This window comes from Gossypium arboreum, chromosome 13, assembly GCF_025698485.1.
Source record: "Gossypium arboreum isolate Shixiya-1 chromosome 13, ASM2569848v2, whole genome shotgun sequence".
Classification (NCBI taxonomy): domain Eukaryota; kingdom Viridiplantae; phylum Streptophyta; class Magnoliopsida; order Malvales; family Malvaceae; genus Gossypium; species Gossypium arboreum.
In genome coordinates this window covers 81,800,163-81,817,881 of record NC_069082.1, presented here as the reverse complement: position 1 = coordinate 81,817,881, position 17,719 = coordinate 81,800,163, and the positions used below count along the sequence as shown (strand labels likewise).

Below are 17,719 nucleotides of genomic sequence, written 5' to 3'. Positions count from 1 at the left end.
TTGAGCAATTTACCAATTTACCCCTAACATTATGCACTTTTACAATTTAATCCAATTTTCTCAAAATACAAAATATGAAGAATTTGCATATACAATGCTAGGGCCGAATGTTCACTAAGCTTATATAAATCCTCCCATTTCACTAATTTCATAATCTAGTCCTTCAATTTAGTATTTTTTTTCAATTTAACCCTAAATGCTCAAAATTACCAAAAATCCCAAACCAAAATGTTAATCTAACACATTTATTTTATTTTCTCACATCAAACATAAATTTCATCAAACTATTAACAATGACACTTCATGAATATATCATTAATTTCAAAATTTCAAGCATGGGCTTTATAGTATTCAAAGCAACTATCTCAAAAGTGTAAAAATTAACAAAAACCAAACTCAAATCACTTACCTAATTGAACATGCAAGGACCGAAAATATCAAAGCTGAAGCTTTCTTTTCTTTCTCTTAGTTTCGGCCAAAAAAAATAAAAGAAAGATGTACACTTTCATCTTTTATTAAATAAAATATATTAACATATATTAAAGTATACCATAATGCCATAAAATATAATAAACAATTCAAGTCATTAATCCATGCATATTGGTTGGCCACTAATTCCTATTTATGGCCAAATTGCAACCTTAATATTACATAATATAAAAACAATCATAATTTGGCCCTTATACATTAACCCTTAAAATTTTCATTTTAAGCGATTAAACCCTTTTTCATCAATCGACCTCCAAACACTAAAATTTTTAAACGAAACTTTCACAAAAGCAACTTCACACATTTTAAACATAGAAAATAATATTTAAATATTATTCTAACTCGGATTCGTGGTCTCGAAACCACAGTTCCAATTAGGGTCCAAATTGGGCTGTTACTGGTGTCGTTTAAACACCTGATCAATAACGATACGCTGGCGAGATCCACACATGTGTTGCCTACAATCGGGTTACTAAACGTCAGTCTACATATAAAAAACAACTACGTACTAGTCCTCTTACCATATTCGGCCAACATTGCCTTAGACCCTAAAGTTCTTACCTTTCTACCAAAATATGGACTAGATCTAGAGATCCAATCCGAATCAGTCTTCAAACCCTCCACAGCACGCCGCCTTGTCCACGCTAACGCTTACACAATGAAAAAGAAAGAGGCGCCAACACCCTTAGTCCAAACGTTAGCCACCCTTAAGGGGTTTTGGCTTTTATCTTAAATCATAAATAATTAACGAAAGTTATTCGACAAACTTACCAATCGTTGTTTGGCCCAGAAAAGTGCTCCTATCTATGATCTTAACTCCAATCCACCGTTGTTACGAGAAGAAGTAGATTCAAGTAGCCAAAGGTTCAGCTTCCTATACTACAGGTATGAAGGTTTTCGGCTTTTTAAGGAAGAAAAGAGTAGAGATTCGGCTATGATAAAAAAACCCTTGACCGGCCAACTCTTGCCCTTCAAGAGTCCAACATTCGGCCAACACCAAGTCCTTGATCAGCAACTCCTAAATTTCCTCCCTTATCTTATCCTTACCCAATCCCCTGATCAGTTCAAACTCCCCCACTGATTAGCAGCATCCTTATCCACCCCTTGCACCGTTTCAGCATGCTGCCAGGAGAGTCCGAATCAGACTCCAACTCCTTCCCCACGTGAGCAGCAAAAACCCAAGCCTTCTGTGCGCGAGGCGAGACTCGAACCCCAGACCTCCGTCCACCTTTGCGCCTTTGTCCGTGCTGCTGGCCATTGCACAACACTTCTTTCTTTACTGATATACGGTCACAATTAATTTTAAACCTTACCTGCTAAAGCTCTGGTCCACTTAAAAATAAAAGGGGAATTTTGCCTTCCACGCCACTCGAACCTGCAACCTCCAGATCACTCAACCACACTGCTTGCTGCTGCGACACAACCTCGCTTTTGTTATAGTACGACTGCATTTACTTATAAGCCTTATTCGCTTCAGTCACGGGCTACTTAAAAAAAATAAAACAAGTTTCGCTGCCCCCTGCATTCGAACTCACAACCACTGGGTCTCCTTAGGGCGCTGCTGCCACTGTGCCAAGGGCGCTCTTTATGTTAAACTTTACTCGCAACTTTCTTTAAGGCCTATCTTTACGCCACTTGATTAATAAAAAATCAAACGTTGCACGCGCCGTGCTTCGAACCCCATCCTCCCTTCCTACTGCCTAGCGCACCTAGCCACTAGGCCAGGCACTTCATTTGTGTCCAATTCCAGCCCAAACCACTTATAAGGCCTATTGCCCAGATCCCTTTAAGAATAAAAAAAAATGCTCAAATTTTTGCCAGAGCCCTGGGTTGAGCCCAGGACTTTTGCCACACTATAAATCCCCCATAATTTATTTAATTACTAACTAAACATACCAAATAATAATAATAAAAAATTAAATCATCCCATTTATTCGGGCCGTCTCCTACCCGAACCCAGACTCAAGGCCCAGTACTTTCAGGCCCAAAAATCGGGGCGTTACACGGGAAATTGAAACTAGCACGATAGGACACGATTCCCCGAATTTTTAAAGATCAAACATTGCCTTCATTTTAAGGAATTTTTAAATGAAAATTTGTAAAACTAGCTCAAAACGCATTAGGTTGCTTTGAAGTAAGATGGAATAATTAGTTTTAAAAAGTTGGAAATTACAAAGCTACATTTGTAAACGAAAAGGAAATAATAAACATGGGATAATATGCACAAATAAAGTACAATACTTGGTGAACGAAGATAATATAACCTTATTTAATCAGCTAACAAAACAAACAATTATATATAACTAATCCAAGAAAAAAATAACCAAATTTTTCAAGCATGGACGAAGAACAATTGATATAATAATACAAAATAAATAAATAACATGCAACAATAATATATGGAATAATATAAAACAATCAATATTAAATGTACAAAACAAAATAGAAATTAGAAGCCAGTATGATACAAAACAATTTTAAAAATGATGAATTGATACACAAATAACACATTCTAGAATTTGAAATAATTTACATAAAAAACTAGGAATATACATATAATCATTAAAATAGATGTTATAAAATGCAGACATTGGAATCAAGTGATATGCAAAATATTTAAAAAAAACATTTATTTAAAATTGACAATATACACAATAAAAGATAACTTAAATAATACATAAATATGAAAGGATAACAAAGGTATAAAATATGATCTTAGGAAATAAACTAGGTACATAATAGGTTTTAAAAAACATATATATATATATATACATAAATAGATTAAGAAGTAATTATATGTAAAAATAACATGGGATTAAATATGTATATAGGATCAAATTAATTTTACCATGAATTATATATGTACAAATATATATAAAACACTTGAACAAAATATTACATAAAATATTAAAATAGTATGATATGAAAAGAACTTTAAAATAATGATTTTATAAAACAAAGTAAAGTTATTAAAAATAGCTCAACACAATTTTTAAAAAATATTAAGTAAATTTTAAAAAATAAGTATTACAAATAGAAAACTCAATTAAAATAATATATGTACAAATATATAAAAAATATTTAAACCAAATATTATACAAAATGTTAAAATAATATGATATAAAAAGAATTTCAAAATAATTATACAAATAAAAACAAAGCAAAATTATTAAAATAACTCAACACATATATATAAAGTATTAAATGAATTTTAAAATAGTAAGTTATACAAATAGAAAACTCAATTAAAATAGAAATAAATAGAAGGATAATTTATAAATAAAATAAACTACTAAAACTAAAATAATGATTAAAGTACAATTCGCACAAAGGTCCAATGATTAAAACTGGAAATATTCCAGATCTCAAAACGCGGTGCTTTGGTGCATACTAAATTGCGTTCATATGCAAGTTTCAGGAATAAATTAAAAAAAAAACAAAAAAAAATGAATGTAGCTCAATTGAAAGTCAGTGCGAAAGGGAGGGGCCAATGTGCAAATACCCCCTCTCCGCATAAATGCGCGGATCCTAGGGGCAATTGGGTTGGATTGGTGCGGGTCGGCTTAAACGGCTCCGTTTTGGGGCCATTGACACAGGCCCTAAACGGTGCCATTTTATACACATAATTAACACTAAAAAAAACCTAAAACTAACACACTCAGCCATTTAGGAACAAAAAAAAAGAAAATCAACCCCCTCCCCTTTTCCTTTATAGCTGAACCCTAACCCCCCTTTCGCTCTAACACCGATCTACCACCAAAATCAGCGACCGGCGTATTTGAGCCTTGAAGGGATGGTTTGCAGCCTTGAGATCCCTTTTTCAACTTCAGTTTCAACGAAGCAAAGAGGAATCTATGGCAGATTTGCAGGGTAAGACTTTGCCTGTCCCTTTCTCTTTTGTTTTCAAATGTAATGGCGAAAAATTGAAAGAGGAAAATGAGAAGATTCAACGAAAAATTAAAGAAACTATAAAACAAAAAATCACCTTTAAAAATTGCTTTTGAAATGCCTTTTCTGATATTAAGTATACGTAAGTTTTGACAGATTACATTCGGTGGCTTTCATAGCTGAAAAATAAGAATAAAATAAATAGGAAAATCAAATTTCCTTGCTGTAATTTGCTGTGTATTCTGTTAGTCTGCTTCTTCTCGCAGGTTCGACTGTACAGAGGAAGGCCACTCGTAGGGAGGCTGCAGTGCGTGTGAGTAACAGTTTGGTGACCTGGGGTTTCCAGAGGCTTCACCTGCCCGAGCTGTTTGGACTAGTTCTGGGATTGGGCTTATTGGGGTGTTAATTCATTTGGGCTGGGATTTGGGTTCAATGTTTGGGTCGGGTTTATTTGGGCTTTTATCGTTGGGTTATAAGTGATTTGTAAATGGACTTTGATGATGAACTCTTATTGGTTTTTATTTTAATTTATTTTTTTTTTGTTTTTTTTTAATTTCTATTTTTTTCTAAGGGGCTCGGGCGAAATGGGTTTATTATACCTGCCCCTCTTTTCTCATTGTCGTGTAACAAGAATAGAGCAAAGACTTCAAATAGGGCTAATTTTGCCCTATTTTGCTGAGCAAAGACTTCAAATATGGCTAATTTTGCCCGATTTTGTTGAATCTCGACTGTAACTTTAGGGAAATAGGACTGGTGGTCTAAATCTACTCTATTGCCGATACATGGAGATAAGATTCACCATCCTCGATCTGCTCCTCAACTGCTTAAGGAGATAAGACTTATATCTTGAACCTGCTCCACTGCAACTTCAGGGAGATAAGCCTTGGGTCTTAAATCTGCTCCATTGCTGATACATGGAGATAACATTCGCCTCTTTCTATCTGCTCCACTACTGCTTAGGGAGATAAGATCTTCAATCTTCAGTCTGCTTCGATCTTCAATCTTCAGTCTGCTTCCTTGCTACCTCAGGAAGATAAGACTTCAATCTTCAACCTGCTCTCTTACTACCTCAGAGAGATAAGGCTGGTGGCTTAAATCTGCTCCATTGCCGATACATAGAGATAAGATTCGCCTCTTTCGATCTACTCTACTACTGCTTAAGGAGACAAGATCTTCAATCTTCAGTCTACTTCCTTGCTACCTGTAACGCCCCCACGCCCGAAACCATCGCCGGAGTCGAGCTTGAGGAGTTATCGAACATAATTTATCAAATTAAGAACTTCAAATCTTTTGTTTCTACATTCACAGCTTTCTAGCTACTCGTGTCACAGTTACAAGAAAAATTATATCTCTAGATATGAAACTCGAAATCAAGATCCGTAAATTTTCCCTAAATCTAGACTCATATATCTATTTACTAATTTTTTCTAGAATTTTTGGTTGGGCCAATTAGTACAGTTTATTAGTTAAAGTCTCCCTGTTTCAGGGTTCATTGCTCGACATCTGTGTATTACGAATCAGATATCTCTCTATACAGAATTTCAATGACTACGAGGTTTGTTTCTCTTAAAACTAGACTCGATAAGAATCTGTAAATATAAAGAATGACTTATAATTATTTTTTTACAATTTATTATGAATTTTTAAAGTCAGAACAGAGGATCCAGAAATCACTCCGCCCTGTTTCATAAGGTTTCAAATATCTCATAAAGTATAATTTATATGCCTGTTTTTTTATCCATATGAAAATAGACTCATTAAGCTTCAATTTAATAACTTGCTCATCATTTAATTCCATTTATACTATTTTTAGTGATTTTTCAAATTCATGTCATTGCTGCAGCAATATTTCATTTTAAGGCAAATTTCATCTTTTCATGAGTTGTTATGAACTAGATAACCTATTAAACTTCCATGATATCAAACATGATCTAAATTTAACCATCACCATGACTTATCAATATCAAACATTTTCTCAACCAATCATGGCCATATCATAAAATTATTTACACAAAATAAATATATTGCTATACATGCCATACTTAAGTTTTACAAGCCATTTACCCAGATGAAAGTCCTTTGGATAGTGTGATCGAACCTTCGACCCGTCCCGATTCCCGAGCTGGCTTGTTCAAAACTACAGTAAATAAAGAGGAGGGAGTAAGCATAAATGCTTAGTAAGTTCATATGTAAATAACAAGTAACATAACAATACAAATATACCAAACAACTTTAGCATGGTATCACCAAAACATATATCATATTTCTAAACATCATTCATCATCTTACTACCTTATCGTTGTTGAATCTATTATCAACCCGAGGGTTAAGAACATACCTGTCCAAAGTGTCCATTTCACAACACTTACCAAAACGTCGCTTGCATCTTAAGTGTTCTTTCATTTCACTAGAAATTTCACCCGTTGAACACATCGGAATACAACTCGGATACACGGATAATTTGCACATAAGTGCTTCATATGTAATCAAGAAATCATGTAACCCGCCCCTAAGTGAACTCGGACTCAACTCAATGAGCTCGGATGTTCGCATCCATAAGTGAACTCGGACTCAACTCAACGAGTTCGGATGCCTAGTTACATTTCACGAACTCGGACTCAACTCAACGAGTTCGGATATTCGCATCCATAAGTGAACTCGGACTCAACTCAATGAGTTCGGATGCTCAACCATCCTAGTGACATGTCACTTGTATCCTAATCTATTCCTAAGGTTCAAACGGGCTTTTTTCCTTGATCTCACATTGCCATCTTCCATGGAATATCGGAACCGATACTCGGTAGCAATTCATATTTATCAAGTAGTAAACATAATTTGCATATTACTCAACATTAACCACAAAGCATAATATTTCACGATAAAAAAAATCAGCATATCATATAATTAACATCAATAACTTAAAAATAACAATTATGCTACATTATTTACACATGAACTTACCTCGTATGCGAAAATGGCTACTTTTACCATTTCGTCCACAACTTGGTATTTTTCCATTTTAGCTCGAATTTCAGTTTTCCTTGCTCTATCATTTAAAATATAGTCTAATTAGGACTCACATTATTCAAATTGACCCAAAATCATATTTTGGAAAAGTTACAGTTTTGCCCCTAAACTTTTGCATCTTTACACTTTTGCCCCAAAGCTCGTAAATTAAACTTCAACCTATTTTCTTATGTTTTATGACATGCTGATCATTTTTCCCTTCTATGGAAACATCAAATTCTCACTCTAACATGTACTTATGACTATTAGGTATTTTTACCGATTAAGCCCTTTTGCTAATTTTCGCTTAAAACCGAGTAGCACAAGTTGTCTAACATAATTTAAAACCTCATATTCTATCATAAAACACCAAAATACACAAATTTCACCTATGGGTATTTTTCCAAATATAAACCCTAGGTTAAATTATTGCTAGCATAAGCTTAATCGAGCTAGGGACTCCAAAAACGTAAAAATCATTAAAACGAGGCTAGAACGGACTTACAATCGAGCTTGGAAGCTTGAAAACCCTAGCCATGGTTTCTCCTTGCTATATTTGGCCATGGGGTTGAAGATGAGCAAAATTGGCTTTTAATTTTGTATTTTAATTCATTTTACCCTAAATGACCAAAATGCCCTTACTACTAAACTTTCCAAAAATTCCATCCATGTCAAATTTTGTCCATAGACTTAGAAATTGGTAAAATTTCTATTTAAGACCTCCTAATTAATATTTCAAAACAATTTCATACTAGAAACTTCTAGAATGCAAGTTTTGCAAATTATTCGATCTAGTCCCTAATTTCAATTTAAGCACTTTATGCATAAAATTTCTTCACGAAATTTTCACACAATCATGCAATCATATCATAGACCTTAAAATAATCATAAAATAATTATTTCTATCTCGGATTTTGTGTTCACGAAACCGCTATTCCGACTAGGCCCAAAATCAGGATATTACAACTCTCCCCCCCTTTTGGGATTTTCGTCCCCGAAAATCTTACCGTAAAAGTGGTCTTCACTTAGATTTCTCAATTTCATATTCGTGCTGAAGAACTTTCACTCAAAGCGGTGCCTCCAATATATCTCATTAATTTCTCATATATTCGAAAGTTTACGAACTCATCTCTTAATTGTTCTTAAATTTTCAACCCTTCTCCGTTTCCCTTGTCATCTTGACATAAAACCAGATCTCAATTTGGTTAATGGAGACTAGAATTCCAAGAAATTAAACAATAAAAAAGACCTGAAATTCCATGAATCTGATGAGTAGGAATTCATTCAATACCGATATGATTTATAGATCTCGCCAAACATTTAACAATAGGATACATCACATTTTCCTCTTTCCGCCATGGAAATAATTCTGATATGGCCTCAAGAATAATCCTTCTCATTTCCATCCTAATATCAACACTGGCAAGGATAATTTTGATAGATCCCAATGTTCGACTTTAACCCCTTTAACAACTCCGATTTTATGTAACATCGAATGCTCTAAACTATCATATTTCCTCACTGTCTTGAAACACATCACAATTCATACAACAGTACATTACTGAAAGTCAGGAAGTCTTTACTCAATGTAGACTAGTCTAGTTCAGACGCTTCGGTTACCAATATTCTCATCTATCCAAACTTTGTCAACATGTAATAAACTTTTCAGCTTTCACAAGACGAAAACCTTATCATTCGTAGTGATTTTAACTAATATCCAACTCTTTCCAATAAATATACACTTCTCGTTCAGACTATTTACTCTTTTATCCGTACAAAATGAAATTCTATTATCGACTTGGGAAAATAATCTTGAAATAATTGTCACATGAAATCTTTCAAATAGATAATTCACCATACCGACTGAAACTCGCGCTTTAATCACTTATGCCTTTACTGATGTCAAATCCTTACACAGAAATTAGAAAAAAAATCCCAATACTAAAATCACCACATTACCAAGATCAAATTAGAAGTATAGTCATATTTGACATGATTAGCACGAGTGAAGAACGACTTGAACACGAGTCATAATTGACAAATTATGGAACAAAGATAACAAGGAAACCGAATAAAGAAATCCAAGATACAATACTATGTCTGAGAATCGAAAACCAAACTCATAGAGAAAATACAGAATACCGATAATTCTTCAAAGAAAGAAAGTCCAAAAGAAAACATCGTTAATCCCATCGGAATCAAATATAACAAGAACAATATATCTTCCCATACATATATATCGATGAAGCATCAAGTAGAAGAAAGCAGAATCATAATATCATATGTATTCTCTCATCAATTCTTATCAGACGAAATGGAATAGAATACCCGATGAAATAGAGCAATACAAATTATAAACCGTCAGACTACCAATGCTTTTATCCAACACCGAGATTAAAAGACATTCCCATATAACAAGAATTTCTTCGAAGATCAATAGCCATAGAAATATTTTCGAGAACGGGTAAACACATAGAACATCTCAAAAGAGATCGCTAAATCTGTCCGGTCATCATTGTCACACTCAGATAGTTCACATTTCAATTATCATTTCCCCAACTAGTTCTCGGTCACAAATTTCATATTAAACCATTCACTAAAGAAGGCCATTCGAATAAATTTCGATTTACACTTTTCTCGACCTTGCACTGAGTAATTCGGTTTACCAAGGAGAATTCCTTTTCTAATCGGGACGGTGCATAACTCCAATAATCTTTACGTCAATCCGATACTTTATCGGCTCGACTTTACTTATCACTCATTTTCAATCTCGATCATACTTATAATTATTCTATCATTGAACTCTTTGGATTCTCAACTGAAACTTATTCAATACAAATCTCATGAAATTCCATTATAAGTACCACTTGATAAGGGGAGGGTTGTAGGACCTCGACTCGACTTTCTTATACATACACATATGACATAACTCCCATCATCATAGCAACATCATCAAAATCATGTCATTCATTCGTGCAATGCAACATTCATGTTGGTTTACACAAATTTTCCTATTGTCCATTTAGACAATATACTTATGCATACATTCTATGTTTTCTAGATAGCTTTACTTATCCATTCATTTAATTAAATTAAGTCATGCTCATGACATCATATAAGACCAAACAAACATAGATATTTGCATCACAATCACAACTTTCATTTCGTGCATCATCATGTACATATCATTACAATCATATAATTCAATCCAACAATTTAACATAAATAAGTTCATTTCATTATAATCCTTTATCTCATAAAAATTATATATCATTAGCATTCATCAACACTCGACGTCCAAATCAAGACAAGGACATTTTCATTCGTATCATAATATTATGACTTTTATTCATACCTCTACTACTTTCTATTTATTCCGTTCATCTTATCAAGTAAGCCATATACACTACATCATATGAGCATGAAGCAAATATGGATATTTATCACATATGTATCATAAACTTTTATTCATACTTTTCGAACCGAGACTTATCATAATCATAATTTTCCTCAAATACCTTCACATAACATTGAACATGGTCGGTAGCAGTTTCGGTTGGAGAGTACCCTTTCTAAATAAGACGATACTCATACGTGGAAGACATCACACTATCACAGATCGCTGGCATGTATAGCTAAACTTTTACACATGCTAGGTTAGTCCGAGAACCGACTAAACCTCGCTCGATACCACCAAATGTAACGCCCCACACCAAATCGCTTCGGAGTCGAGCTTGAGGAGTTACCGAACATAATTTATCAAATTAAGAACTTCAAATCTTTTGTTTCTACATTCACGACTTTCTAGCTACTTGCGTCATAGTTACAAGAAAATCATATCTCGAGTTATGAAACTCAAATCAAGATCCGTAAATTTTACCTAAATCTAGACTCATATATCTATTAACTAATTTTTCTAGAATTTTGGTTGGGCCAATTAGTACAGTTTATTAGTTAAAGTCTCCCTGCTTCGTGGTTCGACTACTCTTTGACACATTAAAAATATACTTGTTTAGATAGTTTATAAAATGTAAGTTTAAAATTGCAATTACTTAAAAGTAAATTAAACATAATTTTATTTTTATTTAATATATAATTAATTTTAATTTTATGATATAAAAATAAATATTATATATTTAAAATAGTGAAAATAATTTAATTTTACCTAAATCATATCTCGAGTTATGAAACTCAAATCAAGATCCGTAAATTTTACCTAAATCTAGACTCATATATCTATTTACTAATTTTTTCTAGAATTTTGGTTGGGCCAATTAGTACAGTTTATTAGTTAAAGTCTCCCTGTTTGATGTATTACTTAATCGATATCTCTCTACTGAATTTCAATGACTACGAGGTTTGTTTCTCTTAAAACTAGACTCGATAAGAATCTGTAAATATAAAGAATGACTTATAATTATTTTTTACAATTTATTATGAATTTTTAAAGTCAGAACAGAGGATCTAGAAATCACTCTGGCCCTGTTTCACAAGGTTTCAAATATCTCATAAAGTATAATTTATATGCCTATTTTTTTTTATCCATATGAAAATAGACTCATTAAGCTTCAATTTAATAACTTGCTCATCATTTAATTCCATTTATACTATTTTTAGTGATTTTTCAAATTCATGTCATTGCTACAACAATATTCTGTTTTAAGGCAAATTTCATCTTTTCATGAGTTGTTATGAACTAGATAACCTATTAAACTTCCATGATATCAAACATGATCTAAATTTAACCATCACCATGACTTATCAATATCAAACATTTTCTCAACCAATCATGGCCATATCATAAAATTATTTACACAAAATAAATATATTGCTATACATGCCATACTTAAGTTTTACAAGCCATTTACCGGATGAAAGTCCTTTGGATAGTGTGATCGAACCTTGACCGTCCCGATTCCCGAAATGGCTTGTTCAAAACTACAATAAATAAAGAGGAGGAGTAAGCATAAATGCTTAGTAAGTTCATATGTAAATAACAAGTAACATAACAATACAAATATACCAAACAACTTTAGCATGGTATCACCAAAACATATATCATATTTCTAAACATCATTCATCATCTTACTACCTTATCGTTGTTGAATCTATTATCAACCCGAGGGTTAAGAACATACCTGTCCAAAGTGTCCATTTCACAACACTTACCAAAATGTCGCTTGCATCTTAAGTGTTCTTTCATTTCACTAGAAATTTCACCCGCTGAACACATCGAATACAACTCTGGATACGGATAATTTGCACATAAGTGCCTCATATGTAATCAAGAAATCATGTAACCCGCCCCTAAGTGAACTCAGACTCAACTCAACGAGCTCGGATGTTCGCATCCATAAGTGAACTCGGACTCAACTCAACGAGTTCGGATGCCTAGTTACATTTCACGAACTCGGACTCAACTCAACGAGTTCGGACATTCGCATCCATAAGTGAACTCGGACTCAACTCAATGAGTTCGAATGCTCAACCATCCTAGTGACATGTCACTTGTATCCTAATCTATTCCTAAGGTTCAAACGGGCTTTTTTCCTTGATCTCATATTGCCATCTTCCATGGAATATCGGAACCGATACTCGGTAGCAATTCATATTTATCAAGTAGTAAACATAATTTGCATATTACTCAACATTAACCACAAAGCATAATATTTCACGATAAAAAAAATCAGCATATCATATAATTAACATCAATAACTTAAAAATAACAATTATTTACACATGAACTTACCTCGTATGCGAAAATGGCTACTTTTACCATTTCGTCCACAACTTGGTATTTTTCCATTTTAGCTCGAATTTCAGTTTTCCTTGCTCTATCATTTAAAATATAGTCTAATTAGGACTCACATTATTCAAATTGACCCAAAATCATATTTTGGAAAAGTTACAGTTTTGCCCCTAAACTTTTGCATCTTTACACTTTTGCCCCAAAGCTCGTAAATTAAACTTCAACCTATTTTCTTATGTTTTATGACATGCTGATCATTTTTCCCTTCTATGGAAACATCAAATTCTCACTCTAACATGTACTTATGACTATTAGGTATTTTTACCGATTAAGCCCTTTTGCTAATTTTCGCTTAAAACCGAGTAGCACAAGTTGTCTAACATAATTTAAAACCTCATATTCTATCATAAAACACCAAAATACACAAATTTCACCTATGGGTATTTTTCCAAATATAAACCCTAGGTTAAATTATTGCTAGCATAAGCTTAATCGAGCTACCGGGACTCCAAAAACGTAAAAATCATTAAAAACGAGGCTAGAACGGACTTACAATCGAGCTTGGAAGCTTGAAAAACCCTAGCCATGGTTTCTCCTTGCTATATTCGGCCATGGGGTTGAAGATGAGCAAAATTGGCTTTAATTTTGTATTTTAATTCATTTTACCCTAAATGACCAAAATGCCCTTACTACTAAACTTTCCAAAATTCCATCCATGTCCAATTTTTGTCCATAGACTTAGAAATTGGTAAAATTTCTATTTAATACTTCCTAATTAATATTTCAAAACAATTTCATACTAGAAACTTCTAGAATGCAAGTTTTGCAAATTATTCGATTTAGTCCCTAATTTCAATTTAAGCACTTTATGCATAAAATTTCTTCACGAAATTTTCACACAATCATGCAATCATATCATAGACCTTAAAATAATCATAAAATAATTATTTCTATCTCGGATTTTGTGGTCACGAAATCGCTATTCCGACTAGGCCCAAAATTAGGATATTACACTACCTCAGAAAGATAATACCACAATCTTCAACCTGCTCTCTTGTTACCTCAAAGAGATAAGGCTAGTGGTTAAAATCTGCTTCATTTCCAATACATGGAGATAAGATTCGTCATCTTCGATCTGCTCCACTACTGCTTAGGGAGATAAGATCTTCAGTCTTCAGTCTGCTTCCTTTCTACCTCAAGAAGATAAGACTTGTATATTGAGCTTGCTCCACTGCAACTTCAGGGAGATAAGGCTAGTGGCTTAAATATGCTCCATTGCCGATACATGGAGATAAGATTTGCCGTCTTTGGTCTATTCCACTGCAACTTTAGGGAGATAAGGTTGGTAATCTTCGATCTATTCTGACTTTACCAATGTCGTTATACTGTCCTTTAGGGAACATGTCCTGTAGACTCAATTTTATATGCGCATGTTTATGCCAAATGTTTAGGATGCTATGATTGAAATGAATCCAATGCTCCAAACTAAGTGTGATATGAATGATATATGCATGCAGAAATGCGAATGATTCCATTTTTTAACCCTTAAGGTATCATCATTCATTGTTCATCAGCTCAACCAGCATTTTGATAAAGTATCTCGAAGAAACAATCATATTCTGCTCAGCAAGCTTGCCCCGCTGTAATTCCAATGCCACTTCCACTATTCTTTCTGGGACAAAAAGCTCTTCATTGCAACTCATAATTGAATTTTCATCTGTTCGATCTACTACCTCACTCCTTGGGTGTTATAGCCAGATGGGCATTTTTTATATTTGTATGGATACAAAATATCATTTCCCCTTTCTTGAGAATAACTCCTTCGTATATTGATCATTTTTTCAAAATTGTATCACCAACGCCATATCTTGTCCTTTTGTTCAATCATCATTTTGGACAAAAATCCAAAGAGGCGATCTACTCAAATATCTCATTGAGCTTTGGTGAGTTTTAGGCAATAGTCCTGTTTCAGATTCTTGCATTATCTAGAAACTTCTAGAGTAATATACGAAACTTCTATTATGAAAACTTTACTAGTTCATTCATCATTATTTCAATGCAACATGCTTGCAACAAGTCATAATAATGGATAAGAATGGGATTGAATTTGAGCTCAAAGTGAATAAATCATCAAAAGAATAAAAATGACAATTGATTTGGGAAGGCATATCTTGAAAAGGAATGACTATTTCAAAGATAGCTTAATTTATTAGGAATAAAATGAAGGCTAGGTACCCTTGATATCGCAATCTGAGTTTCTCTGTACGAACTTCTTGAAGACCAATTTAAACTTGACATCTGTTTAGGAGATCAAAAGTACTTTGTCAGTGCCCCAAGATGCAACATACCCTTTCCTCATTAATTCAGGTATAGCAAAATCATCGCCTTTCCCTTTTTAGATCAATATTTGAGCTGCCCTTTTCGAGTTTTCAACTCAAATCCCCTTTGGTCGCAAGGCGCCCTTTACAGGTTTTCACCTTGGCCTCTTTTTTTTTTTCATTTCATTTTTTATTGAGTCTCAAAGCACCCTGGTTTTCACTTTGGCTCTATATCTTTTCCATTTTTATTAGGTCTCAAAGCGCCCTTTACATGTTTTCACTTTGGCTTCTTCCCCTCATTAGATGTAGTACTTTTTGATTGAATTCGAGTTCACTGGATTAGACAAGTTTCCTCCATCCATTTCAGCCAGGATTAATGCTCCTTCGGATAAAGCTTTCTTCACCACATAAGGCCCCTCACAATTTGACATCCATCTTCCTCTAAAATCCTTTTGTATAGGAAGGATCTTTTTCAAAACTAAATCTCTCTCATGAAACTCTCTTAGGCCAACCTTTTTGTCATAAGCCTGCATCATTCTTTTTTGATACATTTGACCATGCTAAATAGCCCTTAGCATCTTTTCCTCAATCAAATTCAACTGATCATATCGAGACTATATCCATTCTGCTTCATCTAACTTCAATTCTGACAAAACTCGGAGAGAAGGTATCTCCACTTTAATGGGTAGAACTGCTTCCATTCCATAGACCAATGAGAAAGCATTGCCCCAGTAGAAGTTCTGACAGATGTTCAATAAGCATAGAGAGCAAATGGCAACTTCTCATGCCAATCTCTATAAGTTTCGGTCATTTTTCCCAAAATCTTTTTGATATTTTTATTGGCTGCTTCGACTGCCCCATTTATTTTTGGACGATATGGTGATGCATTATGTTGTCTGATCTTAAACTGACTATAGACCTCTGCTATTGTGCTATTGTTCAAATTTAATGCATTATCAAATATAATCCTTTCAGGCATCCCATATCGACATATAATTTCCTTCTTTAAAAATCTACTGACTGCCAATTTAGTTACATTGGCATATGAAGCAGCCTCTACCCACTTGGTAAAATAGTCGATGACTACAAAAATGAAACGATGCCCATTTGAAGCCTTCGGCGAGATTGACCCTATAACATCCATGCCCCACATGGAAAACGGCAATGGAGAAGTCATAACATGCAAAGGCGAAGGAGGTACATGAATCTTATCACCATAAATTTGACATTTGTGACATTTCTTAGCATAATTGATGCAGTCCCCTTCCATGGTTGACCAATAATATCCAAACCTCATAATCTGTCTGGCCATTGTGAACCCGTTAGCTTGTGTTCCACAAATGCCTTCGTGAACTTCTTCCAAGATTTTCTTGGCTTCCACAGCATCCACACATCTCAATAGTACTTGATCCTTTCTTCTTTATACAGGATCTCTCCATCTAAGACATAATCACAAGCTAGCCTTCTTAGCGTCCTTTTTTCATTCTTCGTTGCTTGGTCTGGATATTCACGTTTTCTCACGTATTGTAATATATCCTGATACCAAGGGTGATCATCTCTCTCCTCTTCCTCTATACTATAACAATAAGATGGGGCCTCACAAATACTCATCTGAATAGGTTTCACATCTTCTTGTCTGTTCACTTTGATTATTGAAGCCAAAGTAGCCAAAGTATCTACCATCTGATTTTTATCTCGTGGGAGATAATTGAAGGTAATATCATCAAACTTTTCAACTAACCCCAACACCAACCTTCTATAATTGATTAATTTGGAATCTCTTGTCTCACATTTTCCTTGAAATTGGTAAATCACCAGCGCAGAATCTCCATATACTTCCAACGACTTGATCTTTCGTTCTATAGCTGTTCGGAGTCCCATGATACATGCCTCATATTCTTCCATATTATTTGTGCAATCAAAATCCAATTTACATGTGAATGGATAATGATTTCCACTTGGAGATACCAAGACTGCTCCAATTTCATTACCCACAGCGTTTGAGGCTTCGTAAAAATTCAATTTCCAAGAGTGATCTTTTGTAGTGTCCTCTTCAGTAGCTACCACATACATTATCTCCTCATTGGGAAAATCAAAATTCAAGGGCTCATAATCTTCTAAAGCTTGACTGGCCAAAAAATTTGCTATTGCACTCCCTTTCACGGCCTTCTGACTTACATAAATTATATCAAATTAAAAAAGTAGAATTTGCCACCTAGCCATCCTCCCATTCAAGGCATTTGACTCTATCATATACTTTAGAGGATCC

The 17,719-nt window shown here is 34.1% G+C and overlaps 1 protein-coding gene and 1 long non-coding RNA gene across 2 annotated transcripts; both read right to left on the bottom strand.

The window, feature by feature from the left end:
* Positions 1-535: 535 nt before the first annotated feature.
* On the bottom strand, positions 536-1,768 carry LOC128286971 (uncharacterized). The gene is made up of 3 exons (XR_008277664.1): positions 1,261-1,768; positions 1,051-1,139; positions 536-947 (listed from the first exon to the last, which is right to left on the bottom strand). It is a non-coding gene; the product is annotated as an uncharacterized LOC128286971 (long non-coding RNA).
* A 15,077-nt stretch (positions 1,769-16,845) lies between these two features.
* LOC108462712 (uncharacterized) lies at positions 16,846-17,331 on the bottom strand. The gene has a single exon (XM_017762625.1). It carries the CDS (start codon positions 17,329-17,331, stop codon positions 16,846-16,848), a length of 486 nt encoding a protein of 161 aa, XP_017618114.1.
* Between the last annotated feature and the right edge of the window lie 388 nt (positions 17,332-17,719).